Source organism: Indicator indicator, chromosome 23, assembly GCF_027791375.1.
Source record: "Indicator indicator isolate 239-I01 chromosome 23, UM_Iind_1.1, whole genome shotgun sequence".
NCBI classification, from domain to species: domain Eukaryota; kingdom Metazoa; phylum Chordata; class Aves; order Piciformes; family Indicatoridae; genus Indicator; species Indicator indicator.
The window spans coordinates 589467-614413 of NC_072032.1; the positions used below are offsets into that span (position 1 = coordinate 589467).

General features: G+C 54.0%; 1 protein-coding gene across 1 annotated transcript; it reads right to left on the reverse strand.

Annotated features, from left to right (window-relative positions):
• Positions 1-12305: 12305 nt before the first annotated feature.
• Positions 12306-22318, reverse strand: LOC128974717 (T-cell surface glycoprotein CD8 beta chain-like). Its single transcript, XM_054391412.1, is given in 7 exon segments — positions 12306-12346; positions 12456-12545; positions 12986-13084; positions 15782-16132; positions 19348-19452; positions 19455-19540; positions 22269-22318. Coding segments are annotated over 7 exon segments (822 nt in total).
• Positions 22319-24947: the final 2629 nt, after the last annotated feature.

Below are 24947 nucleotides of genomic sequence, written 5' to 3' on the forward strand. Positions count from 1 at the left end.
CGTCCCCTGCAGGCAAGCCCTGTTCCCTCTCCACAGGCTGGGATGCCACATGTGAAGGTCTCGTTGCAGTCCTTGCTGGGACTGTGCGTGGTGGTGCTCATCATTGGTGAGCCCCAAGGCTTTAAAGAGGGGTCCTGCCCTTCAGAGGAGCTTCTCAGCTGCCTTGTCAGGGACATTGCCCCTTCCCAGTTTATCTGAAGTGCCTCCCCAAACCCACTGACTGCTAAACTCCCTTCTTTCCTCTTCCCCCTCCCCTCCAGAACCACTTCTCCAGGAGGCTCGTGTCATGGTGTGCATGATGCTGCAGCCACCCCTCTGGCTGCCCTGTGCTGGCTGAGGCAATGCCACCTTTAACTCCACAGTTCCTGAGCAACCCCCAAGTCAGCCCTTTTCACAGGTTTGCAGTCTGGTTTTGGGTTGGAACAGGCCTTAAGGGTTGCCTGGTCCCAGTTCCCTGCCGTGGGCAGGGACCCCTTCCATGAGCTCAGGAATTGGTTTGCTTTCCCTTTTCCCTTTGGCTCAGTTTCTTGAGCAGTGGCAGGGGGTTGCTTGTCCCTCCTGGTGAGGTGACGCACAGTCCTCTGTCCATACTCACAGAGCTCCAGGCCAAGCAGAAGGAGCAGGAGAGGAGTCCTGACCATCTTCTCCGAGGGGTGGCTGTCCCTGGGGAGGCTGTGGAGCAGAGCTGATGTTTCTGGCTCACCTCAGGAGGCTGTGTTGCTCTTTGGAGAGGATGTGATGTCATCAGAACCCTCTTGGTTAGAGAGATGATCAGCATCTGTGGCAAAGTGAAGGGGAAAAAAAAAATTTCCTGAAGCAGTTCAGTTCTGAGGCAGGATTTGGGCTGATTTGTCCTTAGCAGTTCCTAATGGTGCCTCAAGGATTTTGCCTCAGTGACTTCCCTAGGGATCCAGCCTGAGGATGCTCCTGCCTGAGGTAGGATCAGCCACCACAGCTGCTGTCTCCCAGTTGTCTGGGGCTTCACAGCAGCTCCAGCTCTGCAGGAGTCACAAACAGTCCTCCTGCTTTGGCTGCATCCTCAGGTTGGGTCTCTTGGTTGGGGGGCCTGGCTGGGCTGCCAGAGCTCTCTGTGCTTGGTCCCCAGCAAGCAGGACAGGGCTGTTCCATGGTGCACACCCACAGGTGTCAGTGATCTCCCAGTGCTGCTGCTGCAGCTGCGCTCTGCAGGTGCTCCATGGTTCTCTGTGCAATTGCTCTGCAAGAGCTGCCTTGTGCAGGTGGGCTGTGATCTGCTCCCCCAGAAAGCCTCATGCCCCAGGGGTATGCATTGTTGTTTGTTTTTCAACATCTTGTGGTTTTCTTCTCTAACCACAGGAGCTTCCTCCCTGCCACAACACCCCTGCAGAGGGGGCCTTGCCTCTGCCTCCAGCTGACCACTGGCACATGGCTATGGGTGGCACTTCCTGGAGCTCTGCAGATACAGCAGCACAGCTCCAGCAGACTGAGGCAGAGAGCTGCTCTATTGTTTATTTCTTCAGCTGGCACTCCCTGGCTTTCCTGCTGGTTCTTTTCCTGTGCAAGGTGTTCTGCACACCCCCTTCTCCCTGGGCTGTCACAGACCAGGTGCTGCTGCTGCTGGGGCTGCTGCTTAACAGATGAGTTATAGAAAATGCTTTAGGAGCTGGCTTTATTTCACTCCTTTTCAGAGCATGTTGGTGAGAGAGGAAAGCTGCTGCCAGGCTTGCTGAGATGGGTGAGATGCACACTTCCATGGGGCTGTGACACTTGTGATGGCCTTCCAGCATCTGAAGGGGGCTCCAAGAAAGCTGGGGAGGGACTTTTTAGGCTATCAGGGAGTGACAGGACTGGGGGGAATGGAATAAAGCTGAAAGTGGGGAGATTCAGATTGGATGTGAGGAAGAAGTTCTTCCCCATGAGAGTGGTGAGAGCCTGGAATGGGTTGTCCAGGGAGGTGGTTGAGGCTCCATCCCTGGAGGTGTTTGCAGTCAGGCTGGATGAGGCTCTGTCCAGCCTGCTCTAGTGTGAGGTGTCCCTGCCCATGGCAGGGGGGTTGGGACTGGATGATCCTTGTGGTCCCTTCCAACCCTGACTGATTCTGTCATTCTATTTCTACCTGAGAGAGAGCAGATATGGACAACATAAACATTCCAAGACTCTTGATATCAAAATCCCAGCAAGCAAATGTGAACAGCCTTGAGCTGAAATATAGCATCCTAGAATGGCTCAGGTTGGAAGGGACCTCAGAGCTCATCTACTCCAAACCCCCTGTCATGGGCAGGGACACCTCTCAGCTAGACTCATTTGCTGCAACCTGGCTTTGAACACCTCCAGGGAGGAGGCAGCCACAACCTTTCTGAACAACCTGTGCCAGAGTCTCACCACCCTCACACTGAAGACCATCTTTCTCAGCTCCAGTCTAACCCGGCTCTGCCTCAGCTTCAAACCATTCCCCCTTGCCCTGTCTCCAGACACCCTCAGCAGAAGTTCCTCTGCAGCCCTCCTGTAGGATCCCTTTAGGCACTGGCAGGCAGCTGTAAGGTTCCCAGCTTGGTGACACCTGCAGACTTGCTGAGGGTGCCTCAATGCCACTGCCCATGTCACTGGCAGAGATGTTAAACGGCTCTGGACCCAGTACAGATCCTGAGGAGCTCCACTTGTCACTGGTGTCCACCAGGACATCAAAAGCTACCCTTTAGCAGCCCAGCCAGATGAAAGATCAGCTGATGCTGCTTCCATAGGCTCCTTCTGGTGTCAGTGAGGACTTTGTTCTCCTTATCCTGGGTAGAATTCCTCTTCCCTCTGTATTGTGCTAAGCTGCTGGTGGTAGGTGCCTGCTTCATGGGCTGATGGAGGAGTGCAGGCAGGGAACTGAAGCTACAGGCCTGCCTTGTAGGTGCCTACATGAGCCCCATGTGTCCTGAGGTGCTGAAGTGAGCTGGTTCCTGCTATCCCTCAGGACTGTTGTGTGAGTGCCTCCCAGTTCCATCACTCTTACAACTCAGTGACAGAAAATGGACATTTCAAAAGCATAGCCTGAGACCATAGCAGGAACATTCTGGATCCCTGGGTTCCAGTGTGGATCAAGTGGGAGTGAAGGTTTGGCAGGAGGAGGTGCCTGCTCTGCTGCAGGCTGTGGGTGCTCAGCCACAGCACACAGTGCATGAACTCAGAGGTATGGTGCTGGGTGTGCTGGGGACCCTGTGCAGTGAAAGCACCACCCAGGAAGGGCTGCTGCCTTTCCTAGTGGGGACATCTTACTTCTCTCTGGTCTCTGACTAATGGCAAGTTTCATGATGAATCAGCCTGGGGTAGCAAACTGGAGCCCAGAGATTCTCCTGGGTGTGGAGGTGTCCCTGGTCCCTTGGTGGCTGTCAGAGCCAGCTGGTCTGCATGCAAAGCCACTGCGCCTTTTGTTTCATCCAGATCTTGTGACACCACTCAGAGGTCTCCTTTTTCTCTTCCTGCCCTCATCTCCTGAATTCCACCAGTGCTTGTCTCCTCTGATGCTTGCCCAAGGTGCTGGGCAAGGGTGAGGTTGGAGACTTACAGGAGAGAGCTGCAGGGAGCTGTTCCTTCCTGCTGCCCACAGCGAGCTGCTAAGGAAGGTGCCCTTCTGAGGCAAGACAGGAGCTTGTTGGCAGCAGGGATACAGCTGCAAGAAGGCTGGCCTCAGCTCTTTGCACACTTCACTGGCCAGAGGAGACCAGGGAAGTGTAGCACTGATAGAGGCTGGGCAGGGACTGGCTGGAGAGCAGCCCTGAAGAAAAGGCCTTGGGGGTGCTGGGGGAGGAGAAGCTCAGCAGGAGCCAGCAGTGAGCACTTGCAGCCCAGAGAGCCAAGCAGAGCCTGGGCTGCAGCAGAAGTGTGGCCAGCAGGGCCAGGGAGGGGATTCTGCCCCTCTGCTCCACTCTGCTGAGACCACTCCTGGAGCTCTGTGTCCAGTTCTGGAGCCTGTGTTCCAGGAATGATCTGGAGGTGCTGGAAGGTGTCCAGAGAAGGGCCATGAGGATGAGCAGAGGGCTGGAGCTGCTCTGCTCTGGAGACAGACTGAGAGAGTTGGGGTTGTGCAGTCTGGAGAGGAGAAGGCTGCCAGGAGACCTTCTTGTGGCCTTCCAGGATCTGGGGAGGGACTTTTGAGGGTGTCAGGGAGTGATAGGACTGGGGGGGATGGAGCAAAACTAGAAATGGGAAGATTCAGCTTGGATGTTAGGAAGAAGTTGTTCCCCATGAGGGTGGTGAGACACTAGCAGAGGTTGCCCAGGGAGGTGGTGGAAGCCTAATCCCTGGAGGTTTTTGCAGCCAGGCTGGATGTGGCTGTGAGCAACCTGCTGTGGTGTGAGGTGTCCCTGCCCATGGCAGGGGGGTTGGAACTGGCTGAGCCTTGAGGTCCCTTCCAGCCCTGACACTTCTGTGATTCTATAACCCCTTCCTCTGCCCCCACCTTAGGCCTCCTAAATGATGAACCAGCTGGGGCAGGGGTCAGTGGTTTCTGGCTCTGTGTTTAGGGATTGCTGAGCACAAAGGTGCTTCTAGTCCACGTGGTAATGAACAGGGACAACTAAACCAGTGGCAATTGTCATTACTTGATTGTGGAAAGCTCCAGGCACAAGCAGGAGCTGCAGGGGCAGCTCTGGGTTACAACCAACAGCTGTATAGAGAATCCAGGTCAGTAGATGTAAGCTTTACACTCATGACTGACTCTAAAGCTGTGAGGAGGAGGTGGTTTATGGGATGAATGAAGGAATCTCTTTGACTTTAGCATGCTCTGCTTTGGCAGTTTGTCCTCTAGATGATTGATGCCATGGTTAGGCTCAGGACCTGAGCCCAGCCCTGGCAATAATAATGTCTTTTATTGATAAATTCCTTTGAAGTGCCACAGCTGTGACTAAGGAAGAAAAAGCTCAGGCAGCAAGTTGCTTCTGCAGAGCATCCTGTAAGATAAGCCAGGAGGCCAGACAGGTTGGTTAGGCAGCAGAAGGCAATTTCTTTTTTCTCCCAAACCTACCAACAAATTTCATTTTACTAATAGCTGAGGCTGCAGGGCTCTGATCACTGGTGGACTCAACTGAAGTTACTTGTTACCAAGGTTTGTCTTTATACACTGAAGCCAGCCTAGGTCTGTGTTTAATTAATGTCAAATGAACAGAAGGAGACAGCAGCAAGGAGAGAAGAGACAAAGCCATGCAGGGAAGAGGCAGACTAACAAAAGCCCACTGATTTGAGCTGGGCTCAGCAGGAGGTGGCTTTCCACAGTGGTAAGAAACTCTGCAGCTTTTTAGTGTCAGACATTGCGTGGCTGCCTCATGGCAGTGAGTGCCTGGCAGCAGCAGCACATCTCAGCACATGGGAGCTACTCACTGATGACTGGCAGACACGAAAGGAGCATGGAAATGAGCAGGCTCTGTCAGGTCCAGTGCTCTCTCAGGTCCAGTGCTCTCTCAGGTCCAGTGCTCTCTCAGGTCCAGTGCTCTGCTGGCCATGGTATCTCCTCACAGTGTTGCAGAAGCATTTCCTATTGCTTAGCAATGCTGCAGCATTGCTGCTGCTGAGCAGGTGCTGCCTGCTCCCTGCAGCTGCCCAGTGATGGCACCTTGGGGTCAGAGTCTCACCAGGTTGTGTTTGCTTCAGCATTCTTCCTGTTGTTGACCTTTGAAGGATCTCTCCTGGTGGGAGCAATGGAAAAGAGAAGATCTCACCATTTAGTCACAAATCACAAACTTTTGTTCCAGACAGAGGGGGAAAAAAATCTGCTGCGAGTAGAGTGCAGAATTTTTCTGTTGTGAAACGGAGCTGCGGTCTGCCAGCAACCTGCTGCCTGCCTGTTCTCTGCAGAGCTGCAGCACTGCAAGGTCTTGCAGACCTTCTTGTGGCCTTCCAGGATCTGAAGGGGGCCACAACAAAGCTGGGGAGGGACTTTTGAGGGTGTCAGGGAGTGATAGGACTGGGGGGAATGGAACAAAACTAGAAATGGGGAGATTCAGATTGGATGTTAGGAAGAAGTTGTTCCCCATGAGGGTGGTGAGACACTGGCAGAGGTTGCCCAGGGAGGTGGTGGAAGCTTCATCCCTGGAGGTTTTTGCAGCCAGGCTGGATGTGAGCAACCTGCTCTTGTGTGAGGTGGGGCTGGAACTGGATGATCCTTGAGGTCCTTTCCAACCCTGATGATTCTCTGATCTTCTGGGGACTGCTGACAATTTACCCTGCCAGTGCCACAGGTGGGGTTAACAGAGGATAGGCTGGGTTTCTGCAGCTCAAGTCTCCTAAACACCACAGAGATTCAGTCCAGAACTCCAGACAGGCTTCCTATTTTCTAACACCCAATACTGACCTTCCTCAACACAGGGGAGATCATCTCTGCAGCTCCAGGGAGTAGTTTTGTCTAAGCAGCACTTCCAGTAGTCTTTAACTGGTGGACTGGGCTCCTTGTCTCACTTCCACTTCCCACAATCAGCCTTCTGCTAGGTGTGAGGTACTGTTTGGTAGTTGTCCTTCTAGTTCAGCCCCCTTCTAGGGCCTTGGTGTTATCCCCATAGCCCTGGGCACTGACTTCTTCTGTCTCCATCAGTCCAGACTCTTGTCATGCCCGGTCTCCTTCCTTGCTGCACACTAACCCTCAGCAGGAGAGCCTGGTGGAGGTGCCTCAGGGAGTTCCTACTGATGCAGAAGGACTTTCCCAGAGCAGGCTGCTGCTGTGCATCTTTGCTCTTAGCATCTTTCAGAGGGAATTTTTGTGGTTGGTTACAGCTGGTGGGCTGGAGAGAGTGTTCCCTTTTCTCACTACCTACCCTCCCTGCTGACGGTGCTGGCAGGATGGAAGCCTGTGGCTTGCCTGAGATCCATTTTGTGCTCCTATTACCAGCACTGCCTGCCTTGTGCAGCCTAATCTTTCTTCCTGATTTTGCTCTGGCCTAAAGAGACCCCAGCCCTGGTGGCAGGTTTGGACACAGCCCTGAGCCCCCATGTCTTGTGCAGCAGAGGGGAGGGGAGGGGAGATGGCTGCAGCAAAGAGCAGCAGCTGGTTTAATGCTCTCCCATCATCAACCAAGCAAACTCGGTTTGAAGAGTTGTGCCCAGGACATCCCATCACTCTGAAGAGAAGGTGGGACACTTTCCATGACTGTTTTCCCAGAGGATTGGACTCAGTTGCCATCTAACAACTCACCTTTAAAAGACATCCTGCAGGCTTTATTTGAATGCACATGTATTTACTTACATTTCTGTGTTGTAAACACGGAGCTGCAGAAGGATCTTTCTGAGCCTGGGCACTACAGGGGCAGATGACATTGGGAGTGATGTATGCAGGCAAACCCAGCTCCGACTCTGGTAGCATCTGGCTCCTTGTTTAATAGCATCCAGGGCTGAACACTCGAGCTCAGGCAGGGGCTACCATAGAGACATCAGTTCAGCACCCAGCAGGAAAAGCAAACCAGATCATAGAATCATGGAACGGTCTGAGCCAGAAGGGACCTCCAAAGCTCATCCAGTCTGAACTCCCCACAGCAGAGACATCCTCCACTAGATCAGGTTGGCCAGAGCCCTGTCCAGCCTCACCTTCAATATGTCCAGGGATGGGGCCACAACCACCTCCCTGGGCAACCTGTTCCAGTGTTCCAGCAGCCTCCTGGTGCAGAACTTGTTCCTCATATCCAATCTCAATCTGCTCTGCTCTACTTTGAAGCCATTGCCCCTGATCCTGTCCCTGCAGCCCTTTGCAAATAGACTCCCTCCATCCTTCTTGTAGTCCCTTTAAGGTACTGGCAGGCTGCTGTATGTTGGTGGCTAGGAAAGACATTGGAGATAAAACAGAGACTTGGCTGTGCCCCTGCTCAGTGTGCGTGGGCAGGGCTGTGTCTGTGCAACAACAAGGGGCAGGAGAAGCAAGGAGAAACTGGAATTCCTTTGGCAGCTTCTGGGACAGGTCTGCAGCAGCAAAAAACATTTAGAAACCCCCAGTCAACAGGGCTGGTCTGGGTGCTTAGGAGTCCTACTGTGAATCCACTTTTCCTGCCAGGAGGAGATATTTGATAAGCAGCTGCCACACATGGAGATGTTCTGGCCAAGGATCATTTGGAAGGAATTTAAGCAGCCCCCAGGGATATATGTACCTGAAGGGGACCTACAAGGAAGACAGGAAGGAACTTTGTACAAGGGCTTGTAGTGATAGAATGAGGGAGAATGGACTGAAGCTGGAGCGGGGGGCGGGGGTAGGCTGGGGATTAGGACAAAATTCTTTCCAGTGAGAGAGGTGAGACACTGGAACAGGTTTCCCAGGGAGGCTGTGGCTGCCCCCTCCCTGGAGCTGTTCAAGGCCAGGGTGGATGAGGTCTTGAGCAACCTGGGCTGGTGGGAGGTATCCCTGCCCATGGGACCTCAAGGATCATCCGGTTCCAAACCCCTGCCATGGGCAGGGACACCTCACACCACAGCAGGTTGCTCACAGCCACATCCAGCCTGGCTGCAAAAACCTCCAGGGATGAGGCTTCCACCACCTCCCTGGGCAACCTCTGCCAGTGTCTCACCACCCTCATGGGGAACAACTTCTTCCTAACATCCAAGCTGAATCTTCCCATTTCTAGTTTTGCTCCATTCCCCCCAGTCCTATCACTTCCTGACACCCTAAAAAGTCCCTCCCCAGCTTTCTTGTGGCCCCCTTCAGATCCTGGAAGGCCACAAGAAGGTCTCCTGGCAGCCTTCTCCTCTCCAGACTGCACAACCCCAACTCTCTCAGTCCATCTCCAGAGCAGAGCAGCTCCAGCCCTCTGCTCCTCCTCGTGGCCCTTCTCTGGACACCTTCCAGCACAGTTTGAAGGGCTGGGGACAGAGCTCAGCCTCCCATGCCAAGGGCGAACGGGACGTTTTGGTGGCACTTGGAGGGGAAAATCATTTCTGTGTTTTCAGATGGTGATTTGTTTATTCACCTTCTCATGAGCTCAGTCACAAGGTGTTCCTAGGGAGCAGTGTCTATGTCAAACCCATAGGGGGAAGCTTCACTATTCTTTTAAAGAAAGTGCTGTGGCTCTGTGCCACCTCTCTGAGCTTCCCCCAGCCCATGGCTGTGACAAGTGCAGCTTGAACTCCTTTCACAGAAATTTCTGCTGAGTTAGAGGACAATTCTTCAACCTTTTTATTTCAGCCTGGATTGCCACAGAAATTTTTGTCTTCCCATGGCGAGGGTGAAGGGGATGTTTTGGTGGCACTTGGACGGGAAAAAGCATCTCTGTGTTTTCAGATGGTGATTTTTTAATTCACTTTCTCCTGAGCTATAGTTTAGAGCATGTTCTGTACAGAATATAGACAGGATATACACATCAACCCAGAAAATAAAGTAATACAACGATAATAGCAGATTATTGCAACCTGTAATTTTGGACCTCTTTTACAGTTCTTCATGTTTACTCACAGGGGTGGGCACCTAAAGCTGCAAACCCCTCCTTGTCCTGTTCAAAATCGACTGTCTCATCTGAAATGACAAAAGGAGATGCTGCAGAAAGCTGGATGAAGACAGAAGTCTCATTTGTCATTTAGGATGAGATGGTTTGTCTGCTGCCCGGAGGGTTTGGGGCAATAGATAAAATCCCAGCATAAAAGACCCTTCTAGGTATGGATGTGAAAGGAGGGTAGCAGTGTTCCCACTGCTCCCTCAGGAGAAGGTTTCTGTCCTCAGAAGGAAATGAAGAATAAGTTAGAGATAGTCCTTACCAGGAGCTGGTGGCTGTGGTGACATTGTGAGGGGTGATGCCCTCACCCCCATCTCTCCCCCCTGCATCCTAGCACTGCACCCCTAGCAGAAATGCCCAGGAACATTTCCCTCTCTGTCCATAGTGGCATCATCTCTCTTGCCCCGCAGGCCATAGCAGGGTGTCCCTGACCCTGGCCTGGGCTCATCCTGCTCTCAGCACAGCAACAGGGCTGGAAAGAAAACCAAAGCTGCTGCAGATAGCAGGGACTGGGCTAATCCTGCCAGGCATAAAAGCTTCTTTCTGTTGTGTTTCTGTTTCTCTTCAAGACGTGCCCTAGAAAAAAAGCAGTGAAACAGGAGGGGATTTTTTCCTATCGACTCCCCCAGTTGTGAAAGCTGCTGCCAGCATCTCTGCAGGTTCACTGGCTGAAAACACCGAGGATGGTTTCAGGAATGAGCATCACTTCCACACCATTTCTACTGCCAAACTGCTCAAAGCTGCATTTCCACAGGGCAGGTGGCATCGGTGGCTTGCTGTCCCCTCCTGGTTTCACTGCACACAGAGGATGTGGGGTCTGGGGGGGGCTTAGCTCCTTTTTTTTTTTTTTTTTTCCAAATTGAGAAGGAACAACAAAGCTAAACTGGAGAATTCAGACACTGAGTGAATTCTTCACTGCCTGTTGCAGCTGGCCATAGGTAGATCCCCCTCAATAGAATGGTGTTAGTGGAATTGGGATGAGCTGTTGGCTGCAGGCTATCAAGGCAAGGCAGTGTCATCCTGGGAGGGGTTCAGCAGGTCAGACCCCATGGGGACGGTGTGACCAGGGGCATGGAGGGACCAGGCAGGGCTACCTCTGAGGCTGCTCACCTTCCTGTGGGGGAGGGGAGGGGAAGCCTTTCCTGGCCCAGATCTGGCCCCAGCTGCTTGGCCACAGGAGGCTAAGAGATGAAGTAGAGGGAAATATTAAGGTAAAGATGTCTCAAGCATGGGAAATGGATTTGATATTTTAACACAGCTGCAAGCAGAGGGGAACCCACTGGTTTGGAAAGAATAAAGCTTTCCAAGGGGTTTCCTCATTGCTGTCCTGTAGAAATACCTGTGATGAAAACAGGCTGCTCCCAGGCAGGGCTCCATGCACAGAGCCCTGCTAGGGTGGGCAAAGGCTTGGTTTAGTTCATTGGGGGCTCAAACGTGCTGTGGTGTGGGGTGTCCGTGCTGGGGGACCCCTCCCTGCAGCATTACCTGAGCACCTGAGTGGGCATCACAGCTCAGAAGGGCACCATTGCCAGCTTTGGGACGTGTCATGGAGGGGAGTATCCAGCCCAAGGAGCAGCCACGGCCGGGCCGAGACAAAGCTGTCAGAAAGGTCTCTGCTGGGGCAGTGTCTCGGCTCCTGCAGGCAGTGGAGTGGGAGGGAAGCTGCTGGCGCTGGGCACTCTGCGGCCGCCTCAGCCCCTTGGCCGTGGGCAGTTGTGAGGCAGAGCACAGAGGCAGATGCCCAGAGCCGCTTGGATGCCCCTGTGCTAGGCACAGGAGGGCCCCAGGCGGCCTCTCGCCTGCACTCGCTGTCGGTGACACCGCTCCGCGCTGCGCCGGGACCGGGGCTGGGGCTGCGGCGGGACCGGGGCTGGGGCTGCGCCGGCACCCGGAGCCGCTGCCCGCGCTCAGCACCGACCGCAGCCCCACGGCTCCGGGCAGCTGGCCCACGGGAACCCCCTGCAGCCCTGCCTGGCACCGCTGCGGGCTCAGCACCCACGGGGGTTCAGCACCCACGGGCATCGCTCGGGGCTCAGCACCCACGGGTATTGCTGGGGAACCAGCACCCACAGCGTTACTCAGGGCTCAGCACCCACAGCATTGCTGAGGGTGACTCTTCCCAGTTGTGCTGCTCTGCCAGCCGCTGGAGGCCTTTGTGCTGTGCCAGGTGCCTGGCCTTGGGCACACCGCTTTGTCTGCCTCCTCTCCCACTCCTGGCTGTTTGCAGGCTCCTGTGGGAGGAGATGCCCTCCCAGACCCCCTCCCCCCGGAGCTGTTCTGCTTCAGGTCTTGCTTGGGTGGAAGCCATGTCTCCTTGCTCACCACGAAGCTGGTCCTGCAGTGAGTGTAGGCACAAGGAGCAGCCTGCAGAACCAGGGAGCTGAGTGATCTGCTCACAATTTCTAACCAAGATACCTCTACAGGGCCTCTGCAAGTGCCCCAGCGACCTGCTGCCCTGTGCTGATTGCTCTCACAGTGTCCATCAGCAAAGCCTCAGCAGCAGGGGCAGAGCAGCAGCACCCCTCGGCTGTCCTGTGAGCAGAGAACCAAGAAGCTCTCAGAGCATCTTTCCAGCCCATCATAATCCCTCTGGTGCACCGGTGCCCCTGCTGCAGCCAGCAGCAGTATTCACCCTGCTCAGCACCCTGTGAGAGGTGCTCAGCACACTGCAGGATCCAGCATGGTCCCCTTGCCAGCTGTTGTATCAAGGACAAGAATTAAAGCCATGGTCCATGGCAGGAAAGAAATGTCTGTCTTGCAGTTAAGCCCATGTCTGCTCCTGGGATGGGGATTGTGATGCCCTTCCTGTCCAGGCTGGGCTCAGCACCATGCAGGGGAGGGTCCATAGCTTCTCCCTGCCTGCTGGAGGCAGGGGACCAGTGAGGTTCACTGCCTGTGGATGCGAAGCCACAGCCTCCACTGCAGACCTGGGAAGAGAAGGTGTCTGTGAGCCCTGGGACCTCCTCCTAGCTCCCCAATCCTCTCCAGGGCTCTCCCAGGCCCGAGAGCCCTCCCTGGGGCTGGCAGGATGCTTACGGTGCAGGCGGTGAGCCGTGGGGATCAGGCTCAGGAGGAGGATCATGATGCCAATGGCCAGTGGGACCCAGACCAGTGGGCTGCAGGCACCTGGGGAGCAGGAAGGTACACGGTGTGGAGCTGGCCCCCAGCTCAGCACCCAGCATCATCCTACCCTGGCAGCCTTAGGTTGTGGAGTGTGGGGTGTGAAGGGGAGAAAAGCAAGGCAGAGAGGAGAGGTGGAGGACATGACCACCACCCTGGGGTATCCCTTGGAAGATGCATTACACTCAAGGGCATGGCAGGGAGCTCAGTTGTGAGTCTCAGTAATTTATCCTGAAATACATCCTGATCCCTGACCCCACATACAGCCCAGGGACCCACTCCTGAAGACATCCAGCCAGAGTGCTGACTCCAAGCAGGCCCTTATGCTCACCCTTGCAGGGTCACCTTGTGGTTGCCCCTACCCCAGGACAAGCTTCAGCTAACCCCTGGGGACTTGCAGGAGCTCAGCAGACCCCTGCCAGCAGGCAGCCCCAGCTGTGCTGTACCTTTCCTGTCACCAGCTTTGCTCTTGGTCATGCACTGCGTGGGCTTTTTCCTGGACGGTGGTGCTGGAGTGGTCTTTGGAGGCACAGGCAGGGCATCAGCTGGGGGGGTGAGGAGGAGAAGGGAATGGTCAGCATAGTACTGAGCACAGTGGAAGCCTCAGAGAGCTGGCAGGGCAGGATGGACGTTGTGGCTTCTAAAAGCAGCCTCATGCAGCAGCCCCTGCAAAGGGCTGGGTCCCCTGGAGGGGTCAGGAGCTTGACCTGAACTTCTTGGTGGCCACAGAAGTTTCCAAGAGCTTGTAAAAGGGTTAATAAAACAGCATGCCAGGAAAACTCGGGCAGAAGGCTAAGGCAGAGAGAAAGGAAACTTCCTGGAGCTACATTTAAAGGCAGACCACCATCTTCTGAGTTGTGCACAAACTCACAGGTACCAGCAGCACCATCCCAGCAGCACCAGGAGGGCTGAAGTCATCCCTGGATCTTTTCCACATCCAGGTTGCTTCAACCTTTGTTCAGAATCAGATTATTTCTTTTATTTTCTGATAAGAGGAGGTCAGGATTTATTATCTGAATTATAATGGAGCACATTCAGTTCTCTGTAAAGCTAGTCAGGAAAAGATCTCAGCAATGTCAATGTCTGCTTAGTCAAAATTTGGGGTGATTCAAAATGATTTTTTTTTCCTGCTTCTATTCAGAGCTGAAATCCCAGCAGAAACCTTCCTTCTTTCACATGGAAAGAGGAGACACATCAGGTGCCTGGGATTTAGCTGGACAACCTCTCCCTAATGATAACAGACATAAAGAAGAGGAACTTCTGTCTGCTCTTATCATATGTACTGAAGGAAAGAAAACTATCCAGCAAAGCCTGAGTCCTCCCAGAGCACCTGGTGTTTAGTTTTAAATTGGAGTGTCCTTGATCATGCTGCATTTCAACCCTGTTTGTTCTGCTTTGCACACAGATATGTGTCCTGTTGATAAAATCCAATTCTCCTTTATCTTGCACCAGCTTCTCTTTGAGCTGGCAAGAACACAAAAGGTATTTCTCAGCCAGCTCAGGGTGCTGGGCACATCTGCAAAAACAATAGAAAGGTTGGGGCCTGGGTCTGCTTTAGAGCCAGCTGCATCTTGGTTAAATAAGTTGTCTCCCTAAAAGCTTACAAAGGAAGGACTGAATCTGGCTTTTGTCACATCAAGTTTCCTCCATTACCTCCTGCTCTGTGGCCATGGGGGAAGTGGGCTGAAAAGAGCTGCTGTGTGGCCCAGGGTGTGTAAAGCTTGGCTCCCTCTGTGCCACCAGATAGCTGGGCACTGTCTGGAGAGCCTCAGTGACAGTAGGCTGTGGGCTTTGAGGAATAAACCCCAGTTCAGACCTTCATGTGAAGCACAGCCTTGAAATCTGCAACCAGACACCCCCCAGTGCTGAGGGTGCTGTCCTCTGGCCTTGATGCTGCTCTCCTCTCTTGGAGGAAAGGTAAGGAATCAGAGACTCATAGAAACATTCAGGTTGGAAAAGGGCCTCAGGATCACCAAGTCCAACCACTGAACCCTACTCTACAAGGGTCACCCCTGAGCCATATCCCCAAGCACCACACCCAAACCTCCTTTAAACACATCCAGCACTGGGGACTCCACCACCTCCCTGGGCAATCCAATCCCTGACCACTCTTGCTGGGAAAAAATTCTTCCTACTGTCCAGTCTAACCCTGCCCTGCTGCAGCTTGAGGCCATTCCCTCTTGTTCTATCACTAATTACCTGTGAGAAGAGACCAGCACCAACCTCTCCACAACCTCCTTTCAGCTTTCCAGCCACACTGCCCAGAGCCTGGAGCATGGCTTGGGGTTGTTGTGCCCCAAGTGCAGGACCTGGCACTTGGCCTGGTTGAAGCTCATCCTGTGAACGTTGGCCACAGATCCAAGAAGGAGGGCATAGAAGGACCCAGGAGCTGAGCAAGGCTCACACCCAGCCTCTCATCTGAAGCACCACAGGGGGTGAGAAGAGCACAAGGCATGGCAGGGGCTGAGGGTCCTCCCATGGAAGATGCTTGAGGCATGACCACAGCAGGGTGACTGCTGGTGGCAAAAGGACTCTCATGTGCAGCTGACCTGGACAGGAGCCGGCACTGAGCTGCCCCTCTGCTGTGCCTGCTGAGACCCCATCTGCAGTGCTGGGGCAGCTATGGAGACCTCAGCACAGACAGGGACCTGTTGGAGCAGGGCAAGAGGAGGCCACAGCAGTGCTGGCAGGGCTGGAAGCCCTCTGCTGTGAGGCCAGGCTGAGAGAGTTGGGCTTGGGCAGCCTGGAGAGGAGAAGGCTCCAGGGAGACCTTCTGGTGGCCTTGCAGTGCTTCAAGGGGCCAGAGTTTGGAGCAGGGCCTGTGGTGACAGGACAAGGGGGAATGGTTTGAACTCAAAGAGGGAGATTGAGACTGGAGACAAGGTGGAAATGTTTGACACTGAGGGTGATGAGAGCCTGGCCCAGGCTCCCCAAAGGGGTGGCAGAGGCCCCATGCCTGGAACCATTCCATGTCAGGCTGTTTGGGACTCTGAGCAACCTGCTGTAGTTGCAGATGTCCCTGCTGATGGTAGGGGGTTAGGTGATCTCTGAAGGTCCCTCCCAGCCCAACCCATTCTGTGACTCTGTGTCTGTACAATGCAGCTTCTCCATTCTCAGCCCTACCCAGTCCCACAGGTCTCTTCAGAACAACCCCCAAGCCCCTACCTCACATCTCAGAACTGGGAAGGGTCTACCAACACCCATCCCTCTTTACCCACAGCCTGCCCCAGGGGGATGCTTACCCACAGCAAGCCGTGTCCCACTGCCCAGGAGGAGCTGGGAGGACTGGGAGGTGGAGCAGTAGTAGGTGCCATTGTCTGAAGGCTGGAGGTCACTGATGTGCAAGCTGTAGGAGCTGCCAGAACTTGCCCCATGGACACTAAACTTGTCCTGGCTGATGTTTGCCCCGTAGGTGGCTTTGCCCAGGGGGCTGGAAAACAGCAGGAACTGGAAGTGTTGCCTCTGCTGGCTCCAGCGGTACCAGTACACCCCTGCCTGCTCCACCTTCAGCTGACAGGGGATTGCTGCTTTGCTGTTCATCCGGGCTGAAATACTCTCTGGAGCCTGCGATACAGGCAGGCTTGTACTGAAACCTAAGAAGAAAGAGACAGAAATGCACAATCAGCCCTCTCTTTGCATTGTTTGCTTCCATGCTTTTCTTCCTAGGCTTAATCAGGTCCAGCAGGAACAGAGCAGGGGATGATGAGGAGAAACAGGAGCACGGCTAGCAGGATGCTGCTGTGTTCCCTCAGAGACCTTTTGGGGTTCCCCAGGGATGTTTTTGGTCAAGCCTAGTTACATAGGTAAAGTTTGCCCTGTGAATACTCATCTAGGGAGGAGGCTCAGTGGCAGGGAGAGGCATGGAGAGGTGGTTTTGAGGGTGTCCTGGGGGCTGTCTGTGCAGGGAAGGGCATCCCCAGCTGCTCCTGTGGATGCCCACCTCCTGCCCTCCTTTCCACCTCTCTTTCAACAGATTTTTTTTTTTTAGCTTCCTATCTGCCAAATTTTTGTCCTAACAGAGGCAACACCAATAAGTTTCATCTCTGGTGCAGAAAAAGACCAACTCCCCACCCCCACCATCTCAAAGTGAGGCAGTTAGCTGTAAGTTTTCAGAAGCCCTTCTGATTTTTGTATGGATTTCAAGATGCAGGGAAGCAGAGGGAGGCAGGGGTGCCAGTGGGGTTGAAGCAGCAGGCTTGGCCTTGCCTTGCTGTGCTTGGGCTTTGCAGACCTGTGCACGTTATCTGCGTGGGGTTTGGCCCCAGAAGATGTGAGCAGTGTCTGGGAGACATCGAGGAGGTGTCCTTGGGGAAGCATAACAGGGAGCTTGTGACCCTCAGGCCCCAGCAAACAGTCCTCCAGAGTTGCACATACCCTGAGACTGAGTGCAAAACAGCCCTCTGAAGATAAGGAAGCTCTCCCTCCCCTGCCTCTTTCCCAGGTCTGTTTGAGAGCTGTGAAAAAGGGTTGGCTTTTTTGACCTTAAAATGTTCCCATTCCTTCAGAACCCCAAAGCTGCTCGCAGCGGCTGCTACAGCCTGGTCTGGTCCTGCAAACCCTGCCCTGTAGGGATGGCTTTACATGACCACAAGGGAAGGAAGCCATCCCCCTGCCCCGTGGCCCTGATGTTCCCCAAGTCCTCAGCAGGGACAGGCAGAGAGGGCTCTGGTGACTGACACAGGTCCAGAGTCTTCCTCTGTCCCCTAGCAATGACCCAGCCTGGGCTGCAGAGGTGAGCAGGCTGCAGCCCTACCACTGCAGTTCAAGCAGGGAGCAGCAGCTGCAGACCTTCCCCACATCTGCTGCCACCCTGACAGCACAAATGTCTCCTCATGACTAAAATACAGCATCCTCAGGGTCTGCAGTGAACTCCACCCAAACTTTGCTCTGGCAAACACTTGAGTGTAGTTTTAGAGGATGTTGTTTGTGTGGCCATGGGACATTGGTGGCTTCAGGGTCTGCTTTGACTGCCCTGAGGTCTGGCTCTGCTGGCCATGGGAAGCTTAGCCACCCAGGAAAGTCTCTTCCTTGGGCAGCTGGAGAGATTGCTCAGTCAATCAGAAGGGATGAGAAGGGGTTGTGGAAAATGCTCAGCTCTGAGTCAGTGGTCAAACTCCAGTGGGGTGAACTGGGGCAGAGCCAGAGCAGCAAAGCTCATCCTTTGCTGCACCTTCATCCCCCCCAAACCTCCCTGCTCCCTTTCTTGGTGAATACTCTCACAGAGAACCGTGGGGAACTGGGGTGTGACAAGCACATTGCCCTATGCTTGGCCAGACCAACCTGCAGCAACTCCCAAATGGTTCCTTCTCACTTTGCACATGCAGAGCAAACTCTCATTTTTTGGGGTTCTCTCAGTGAGGACCCCACTGCATAGCTCTGCCTGATCCAGGCACTGACAGCCTCAAGGGAAGACACTGGGCAGTGTGGACATGGCTTGGCTGATGTCTCGGGGGACCAACTTGAGCCACCACCCCAATATATACATTTAGCAGAGTTCTCCAGCTCTCAGGACTTTCCACGTAAGAACTGATGTCCCAGTTTATCCCATAAAATGCAGTTCTACAACCTGTCCACAACATCAACTGTGTGTATTCAGCCCAGACATGCAGAAGGCAGCTCTGGTTTTACAGCACACTGACTGCTGCTGTGGCCCCTGGGGAAGGTGCAGTGCTTAGAGTTAGAAGGGAATGTGGTGGGAGGTTTGCTGCTTGCTGTTAGGCAGCACAGCTGGGTGCTGCTTCAGCTTCTCCAGCAGCAGTGTCCCCCAGTCTGCCTGCACTGAGAGAGTGCAGTGAAAACAAACCCTGCAGTGTCTATGCCATCACATATTGCACTGAGAACGGAACAGAACAGAACAGAATAGAATAGAATAGAATAGAATAGAATAGAATAGAATAGAATAGAATAGAATAGAATAGAATAGAATAGAATAGAATAGAATAGAATAGAATAGAATAGAACAGAATAGAACTGCTCAGGTTGGAAAGGACCTCAGAGATCACCTACTCCAACCTCCCCACCATGGGCAGGGACACCTCCCACCATCCCAGGTTGCTTAAGGCCTTATCCAGCCTGGCCTTGAACACCTCCAGGGAGGAGGCATCCACAGCCTCCCTGGGCTGCCTGTGCCAGAGTCTCACCACCCTCACATTGAAGAACTTCTTCCTCAGCTCCAGCCTAACCCTGCTGTACCTCAGCTCCAAACCATTCCCCCTTGGCCTGTCTCCAGACACCCTCAGGAAAAGTCTCTCTGCAGCCTTCCTACAGGATCCCTTCAGGCACTGGCAGGCAGCTCTAAGGTCCCCCTGGAGTCTTCTCCTCTCCAGGCTGCACACCCCAAAGCTCCCTCAGCATGGCCTCACAGCAGAGCTGCTCCAGCCCTTGGATCATCTTTATAGCCTTCTCTGGACTCACTCCAGCAGCTCTGTGTCCTTCTTCTGCTGGGGACACCAGAGCTGGAGGCAGGATTGGAGATGAGGTCTCAGCAGTGCAGAGCCAAGGGGCAGAATCCTCTCTCCTGCCCTGCTGCCCACACTCCTCTGGCTGCAGCCCAGCACACAGCATTCCATGATCACGCAGTGCCTGCCGGAGTCAGGGCTAATCAAAAGCTAAGTCATGATACGAACGGCATTGTGCAAAACAAAGTGGTGACAGTGCCCTGGAGATCGACACCACTCCATTTCCCACTGCAGATCCACACCACTCCATTTCCCAGATGTGCCACATCCCATGTGCTGAAGTCTGCCGGAGGAGCGGCTCCAGCATCATTTTAGGTGCCCTCAACCCCTGAGAGACATGTCCCCCTTACCTAGAACCTGGAGGCAGATGCAGAGGTGGAGAATCGACTGGGCCATGGTGATGGAGTCAACAGTGGAGGGTTTTTGTGCCAGCAGTCCCTTGCCCCCACTCAGCTCTTGCCTTCGCTGGGGGAAGCTGTGTCTTGTCTCAGCGCAGATGTCTCGCTGGGAGCTGCTGAAGAGCATCTGCTGGGGCAGCTTCTCCTGCACCAACCCCCAGCCAGGTGTGCAGCCCCACACACTGCTCCAGTCCTGCGTGGGGTCTCCTGAAATCACCTTTAGGAAGGAAAAATGGAAACCTCACTGGCTTTGAATGGTGATTTCTTCATTTCTCATCACCTAGCTGTTCTTCCTTCTTAATCCAGCTCCATGCAGTTAAAAATCACAAACCTAGGAGCTGAGCATTAACCACAAAAGTAGGAAAGGAGGAGTTTTGGCTGGTTTGGTTGAAATCAAAATGCATTAGAAGCAAGAATAAGATCCTGCTTGAGCAGTGGGGTAGTTTGCTTCAGAAGAATCCCACAAGAATAAAGAAATTCTGCTGGGGGCTCCCCACTTGGCTGCCCCTGTAGCTGTGAGGCACAGGAACAGTGAGGTGACAGATAAGTGCCAGGGCATCTTTGAAAGGACTTTGGGGGACACTGAAGCATTTGGGGGTTGGGATTCACAGAGTGAAATACCTGCTGTGAAGTGACAGCAGGGGTCTGGTGGCAGCAGGCTGCAACATTTCCATGTTTGGATAAGAAACGTAAATATCATTTATGGATTGCATTTCTTCACTGACCCCGGCTGCCAAGAGGGCTTTCCTCAGCTTTTGTGCCCTGCTCCTGCAGATCTCTCTGCAGATCTGTGTCTACTTACAAAGCCTCAGCATCCCCCGGGGCTGGCTGCCTGCTGAGGGGGGATTCCCCAGGGAGGGGCTCATGTGGGGGCACCGACAACCCTCCCCCAGGGTCTCGGTTGGCAGATGAATAGGAAAGACGATTTTGCACCTTGCATGCTGTGGGTTTTTGGTCCATCTCGCACCCTTTTTTCCATGCTGCTGTAGCACATCCCCTCCCCACTTCTGTTCAAAGCAGTTTCCTGCTCACTGGGGGTTGCTAACCACCAGAACCTCCCCAGGAAGGGCTCTGCTGCTAAAACCTAGGGTGGGCTGAATTGCTTAACTCCTTAACTCCTTCCTGGCAGGACAAAGTCATTTCAGTGCTTTCAGTCTTTTCAGGGCTTCTTTTCAGAGCTGGGCCCCTGCTATGGCTGCAGCAGCCCTTGCTTTTCCCCTCCTTCCATCTGCTTAGAGTCAAAGAGTCATAGAATTGCTTCAGCTGGAAGAGACCTCCAAGCTCATCCAGTCCAACCTTCAACCCAACGCCACCATGGCCACCAAACCATGGCCCCAGGTGCCATGGTCACAGGTTTCTGGAACACCTCCAGGGATGGGAACTCCACCATCTCCCTGGGCAGTCTGTTCCAACCCCTTACCATTCTTGCAGCAAACAACTTGTCTCATCTCCAACCTAATCCTGGCACAATTTCAGGCCATTTCCTCTCCTTCTATCACCTGATCCTAGGGAGAAGAGCCCAACCCCCACCTCACTGGAATATCCTTTCAGGGAGCTGTAGAGAGCAATGAGGTCTCCTATCAGCCTCCTTTTTTCCAGGCTCAACACCCCCAGGTCCCTCACCTACTCCTCCCCAGCCCTGTTCTCCAGACCCTTCCCCATCTTTGTTGCCCTTCTCTGGACCTCTCTAGCTCCAAAATGTCCTTCTTGGAGTGAGGAGCCCAAACCTGAACCCAGCACTCAAGATGTGGCTTCCCCAGTGCTGAGTCCAGAGGCACAATCCCTGCCCTGCTCCTGCTGCCCACACCATTGCTTATCCAGACAAGGCTTGCTGGAGGCCTTCTTGGCCACCTGGGCAAACCCTGGCCCATGTTCAGCTGCTGTCACCCATAACCTCCAGGTCCTTTTCTGCCAGGGAACTTTCCAGCCACTTTCCCTTATGCCCAGAGCATTCCTGGGGTGTTGTGACCCAGGTGCAGGGCCCAGCACTTGGACCTCATACAGCTGATCCCAGCTCATCCACCCAGCCTAGCCAGATCCCTCTGCAGAGTCTCCTGCCCTCAATGCTCCCACCCAATTTAGTGTCACTGTGCTTGCCAGTGCTTGCCTTTGCCCTCACTCCTCAGCTGGCACCTCTCCTGAACTGGGCACTAGGCATCTCTTGTTGGGGGCTCACTTGCTAAGAGCAATGCCACTGCAAGGGAATTTTCCATTTATTGCTGTGGCGTAGCTGGGGAGCTGATCCTGCTGTCCCTGCAGTGGCTGCATCCCCCTTTTCTCACTGCTGCTGTCACCTGGAGCATCTTCTGGCCTCCTAGTTAGGACTAAGGTGCTCCCTGAGGTCACTGTTAGAAGCTTGGACATGTTACACTGGGCACCAGATGCTGCTGCAAGGCTGCTGACACTGGGCTGTCTAAGCAGATATTTTGGGTTTTCTGAGCAGAATTTTGGGCTTGGGAGCATTCCCCAGGACATCAGAGCAGCTTCAGGGATGCTTCCCAGCAAAGCTTTTACCTCTGGGATGTCTCCTGTGGAAAGAAAAAGGAATATTTGCAGTGTAAAAGCAGGATGTATGTGCTGGCCAGGGACTGGTTTTTGATCTGTTGTGAAACTGCTGTTCAGAGGGCTGAGCTGTTTACCAGCTGTTCCCAGCACCGGGGGCTGCTCCTATCAGGAGGAGTCTGTGGGGGGATGCTTTTGTCTGGCCGCCTATCGCCAGCAAAGCCTGAAGCATGTGGGAACGAAGGGGCCAGCAGCTGCTGTTTGGAACATCCCCACGTTGTTTGGGGCTGCTTTCCTGGGAAAGAAAGAGGGGGGGAACGCAGGGTGTGAGGGGAGCAGATCTGCAGGCACAAACAGGAGCTGCTCGTGACCTTGCACAGCGGCTGCCCAGCACCAGCAGCTGGCTCACAGCCGAGGGCATCGCACACTTGGGGTGCAATTCTCTTATTCAGCTGCACAGTTTCTAGGGGGAATTTATTCTTAGTCTGGGGTGAATTACAACCACCCCAGTCCCCACCCAAGTCCCTGACCCATCTCAGTGCTCACCCTGTAGGTTTCTTCCTCATTCCTCTTGCCCCTTCTCCCTCTCAGCCAGCCTCCTGTGCACCTCACCACAGCAGCACTCCTCCCCTGTGCTTCCCCAGCTTTGGGACAGCTTTGGCTCTTGCTTTCCTTCCTACAATGAGTTTCTTACAGTGTTTGCTTTTGAGGGATTGGCACAAAGCATCAGGGTAGAAAGAAAGGGTCTACAGAGAGGTAGAAGGACCTAGCTGGGGATTTATCTCTGCTGAACTCCCAGGTTGCAGTAGCAGAAGTAGCTGCAGCTGAGCAGGAGGAACAGCTGCTAAAAAGAAAGAAAAATCCAGTTCCTCTCTGCTTTCCAAGATATCAGGGCTGACTTTTGGGATTGGGAAAGGCTGCTCAGCCTCAAGGACCAGGGATCAACATGGCCAGTTCTGTAGCACCTAGAAATAAGATATCCTGCCAGGGATAAGAGGATGCTGTCTGGAAGCCCTCCAGCACTCAGCTAGCAAAGGGGGAACATATTTTTGCCTTTTAAACTTTCTCATTAGGGAGAAAATAAGCAATGCAAAGGAGCATTTTCACTGAGTAAGCTGAGTGCTGCCTTTTCCTTAGTGTAACAGCAGAAAACCCCAAGTGGGTCAAGTTGTCTTTTCTAAACTGCTCAGAGCTAAGATGTGGTTTGTTTGTAGGACAAAGGTAGCTCTGGGAAAGGGTCCCTCTGCCCTTGCAGGTGCAGATTTACAGCTGTGCTTCAGATGAGGCAATATCACAGGTGAGGCTCCTGACACATTATAGGGTGCCCCAAGGTGTACCCCAATGTGTGGTGGGTTTGTGGCATGGAAAAATGCTGCTTTTGGAGTCCAGCTACCAAAATGGATCTAACTGACGAATAGTGTGGATTTCCCCAGAATCCTGGCATGGTGAGGGGTTTGAAGGGACCTCTGGAAGACCATCCAGTCCAATCCCCGCTGCCAAAGCAGGGGCACCCAGAGCAGGTTGCCCAGGATCACAATGGCCAGGGGGGTTTGGAATGTCTCCAGAGAAGGAGACTCCACAACCCCTCTGGGCAGCCTGATCCAGGCCTCCAGCACCCTCATAGGCTAAGTTTTTCCTTACATTTAAGTGAAACCTCCTGGGTTCCAGTTTGTGCCCACTGCCCCTTGTCCTGTCACTGGGCACCAATGAGAAGAGTCTGGCCCTGTCCTCTTGACCTCCACCCTTTAGGTACTGATCAGCATTGATCAGATCCCCTCTCAGTCTGCTTGATTCCAGGCTCAGCACCCCAGGTCTCTCAGCCTTTTCTTGTCACACAGGTGCTCCAGTGCCATGATCAACTTTGTGGTCCTTTGTTGGACTCTCTTCAGCAGTTCCCTGTCCTTGCTAAACTGGAGAGCCCAGAACTGGACACAGCACTTCTGGAGCAGCCTCACCAGGACAGAATAGAGGGGGAGGAGAACCTCCCTCAGCCTGCTGACCACACTCTTCTCAATGTACCCCAGAATACTGTTGGCCTACTTTGCCACAAGGGCACATTGCTGGCTCAGGATGAACTCCCAGTCCTGTTATCTCATCTCCCCCCCAGCAAGCAGATCTGTGGCTGGAGGGTCGGTCTGGGGATGACTGTGTGTATTACAAGTGTCAGAGGTGAGCATCTCCCCACAAAACTCAGGTGCTAATGGAGGTGCAGAAAGGAGGCCCTTGGGGGACTTTTGAAGGATAGATGCTGAGGGAACAGGCTCCAGCTCTCCCTCTTCAGGGCACTTACTGTGAGCAGAGACTGGTGAGAGCTAGCAGCACCTAATCCTGGGCCCCCTCAAACAGATAAGGGGCAGAGCAGCTGCTCCTGTGTGATTTCAGCCTCCCTAATCAGAAGATAATGAAAAGCCAGGGAAGTGTCCTTGGGAAGACAGGGGGAGGGAGACACCTGCAGAAGCAAAAGGCACCGAGAAAGTAAGCAGAGGTGTCACCAACCCCAAACAACCAGCAGCCATGGCTATAAAACCCACCAGGCCCAGGCCTCGCAGACACCTTGCCCTTAGAGGTGCCCAACTCTCCGGAGCTCCCCAGTGCCCATCGCCAGCCGCCCGGCCTGCCAGGACACCCAGCCAAGGATTGGTGAGATCTTATTATTGGGACCCTCTGCTTCGCTCTGCTCCTGCCCGAACCCATTCCCCATCCCCTCCCCAGCAGCCGGTGGGTGGCTGCCACTCAGCCGCAGCCGCTCGTCCCCACCCAGCCCTTCCCTCGGCATCCCTCCGGGAGGCTTCTCAGCGGGGTGGGGTGCAGGGGGGCAGCCTGGGCGGGTCGGTGCTGGTGCTAAGTGGTATGGTAGCTTTGCCCTGAGCCAGAGCCGTTCCGCGTCTCGGTGCTGTCACTATGATGAGCGATATCGTTAGCAACTGGAGGCTGGAGCAGTTTGTGCTCCAAAAGTGTCTTCCGCCGGTTTGGTCCCCGGGGGCCTTCCAGGGCCCGGAGGCCTACCACCAGCTGTGCCAGCAGTGGGAGAGCTGGTCAGAGGAGACCAA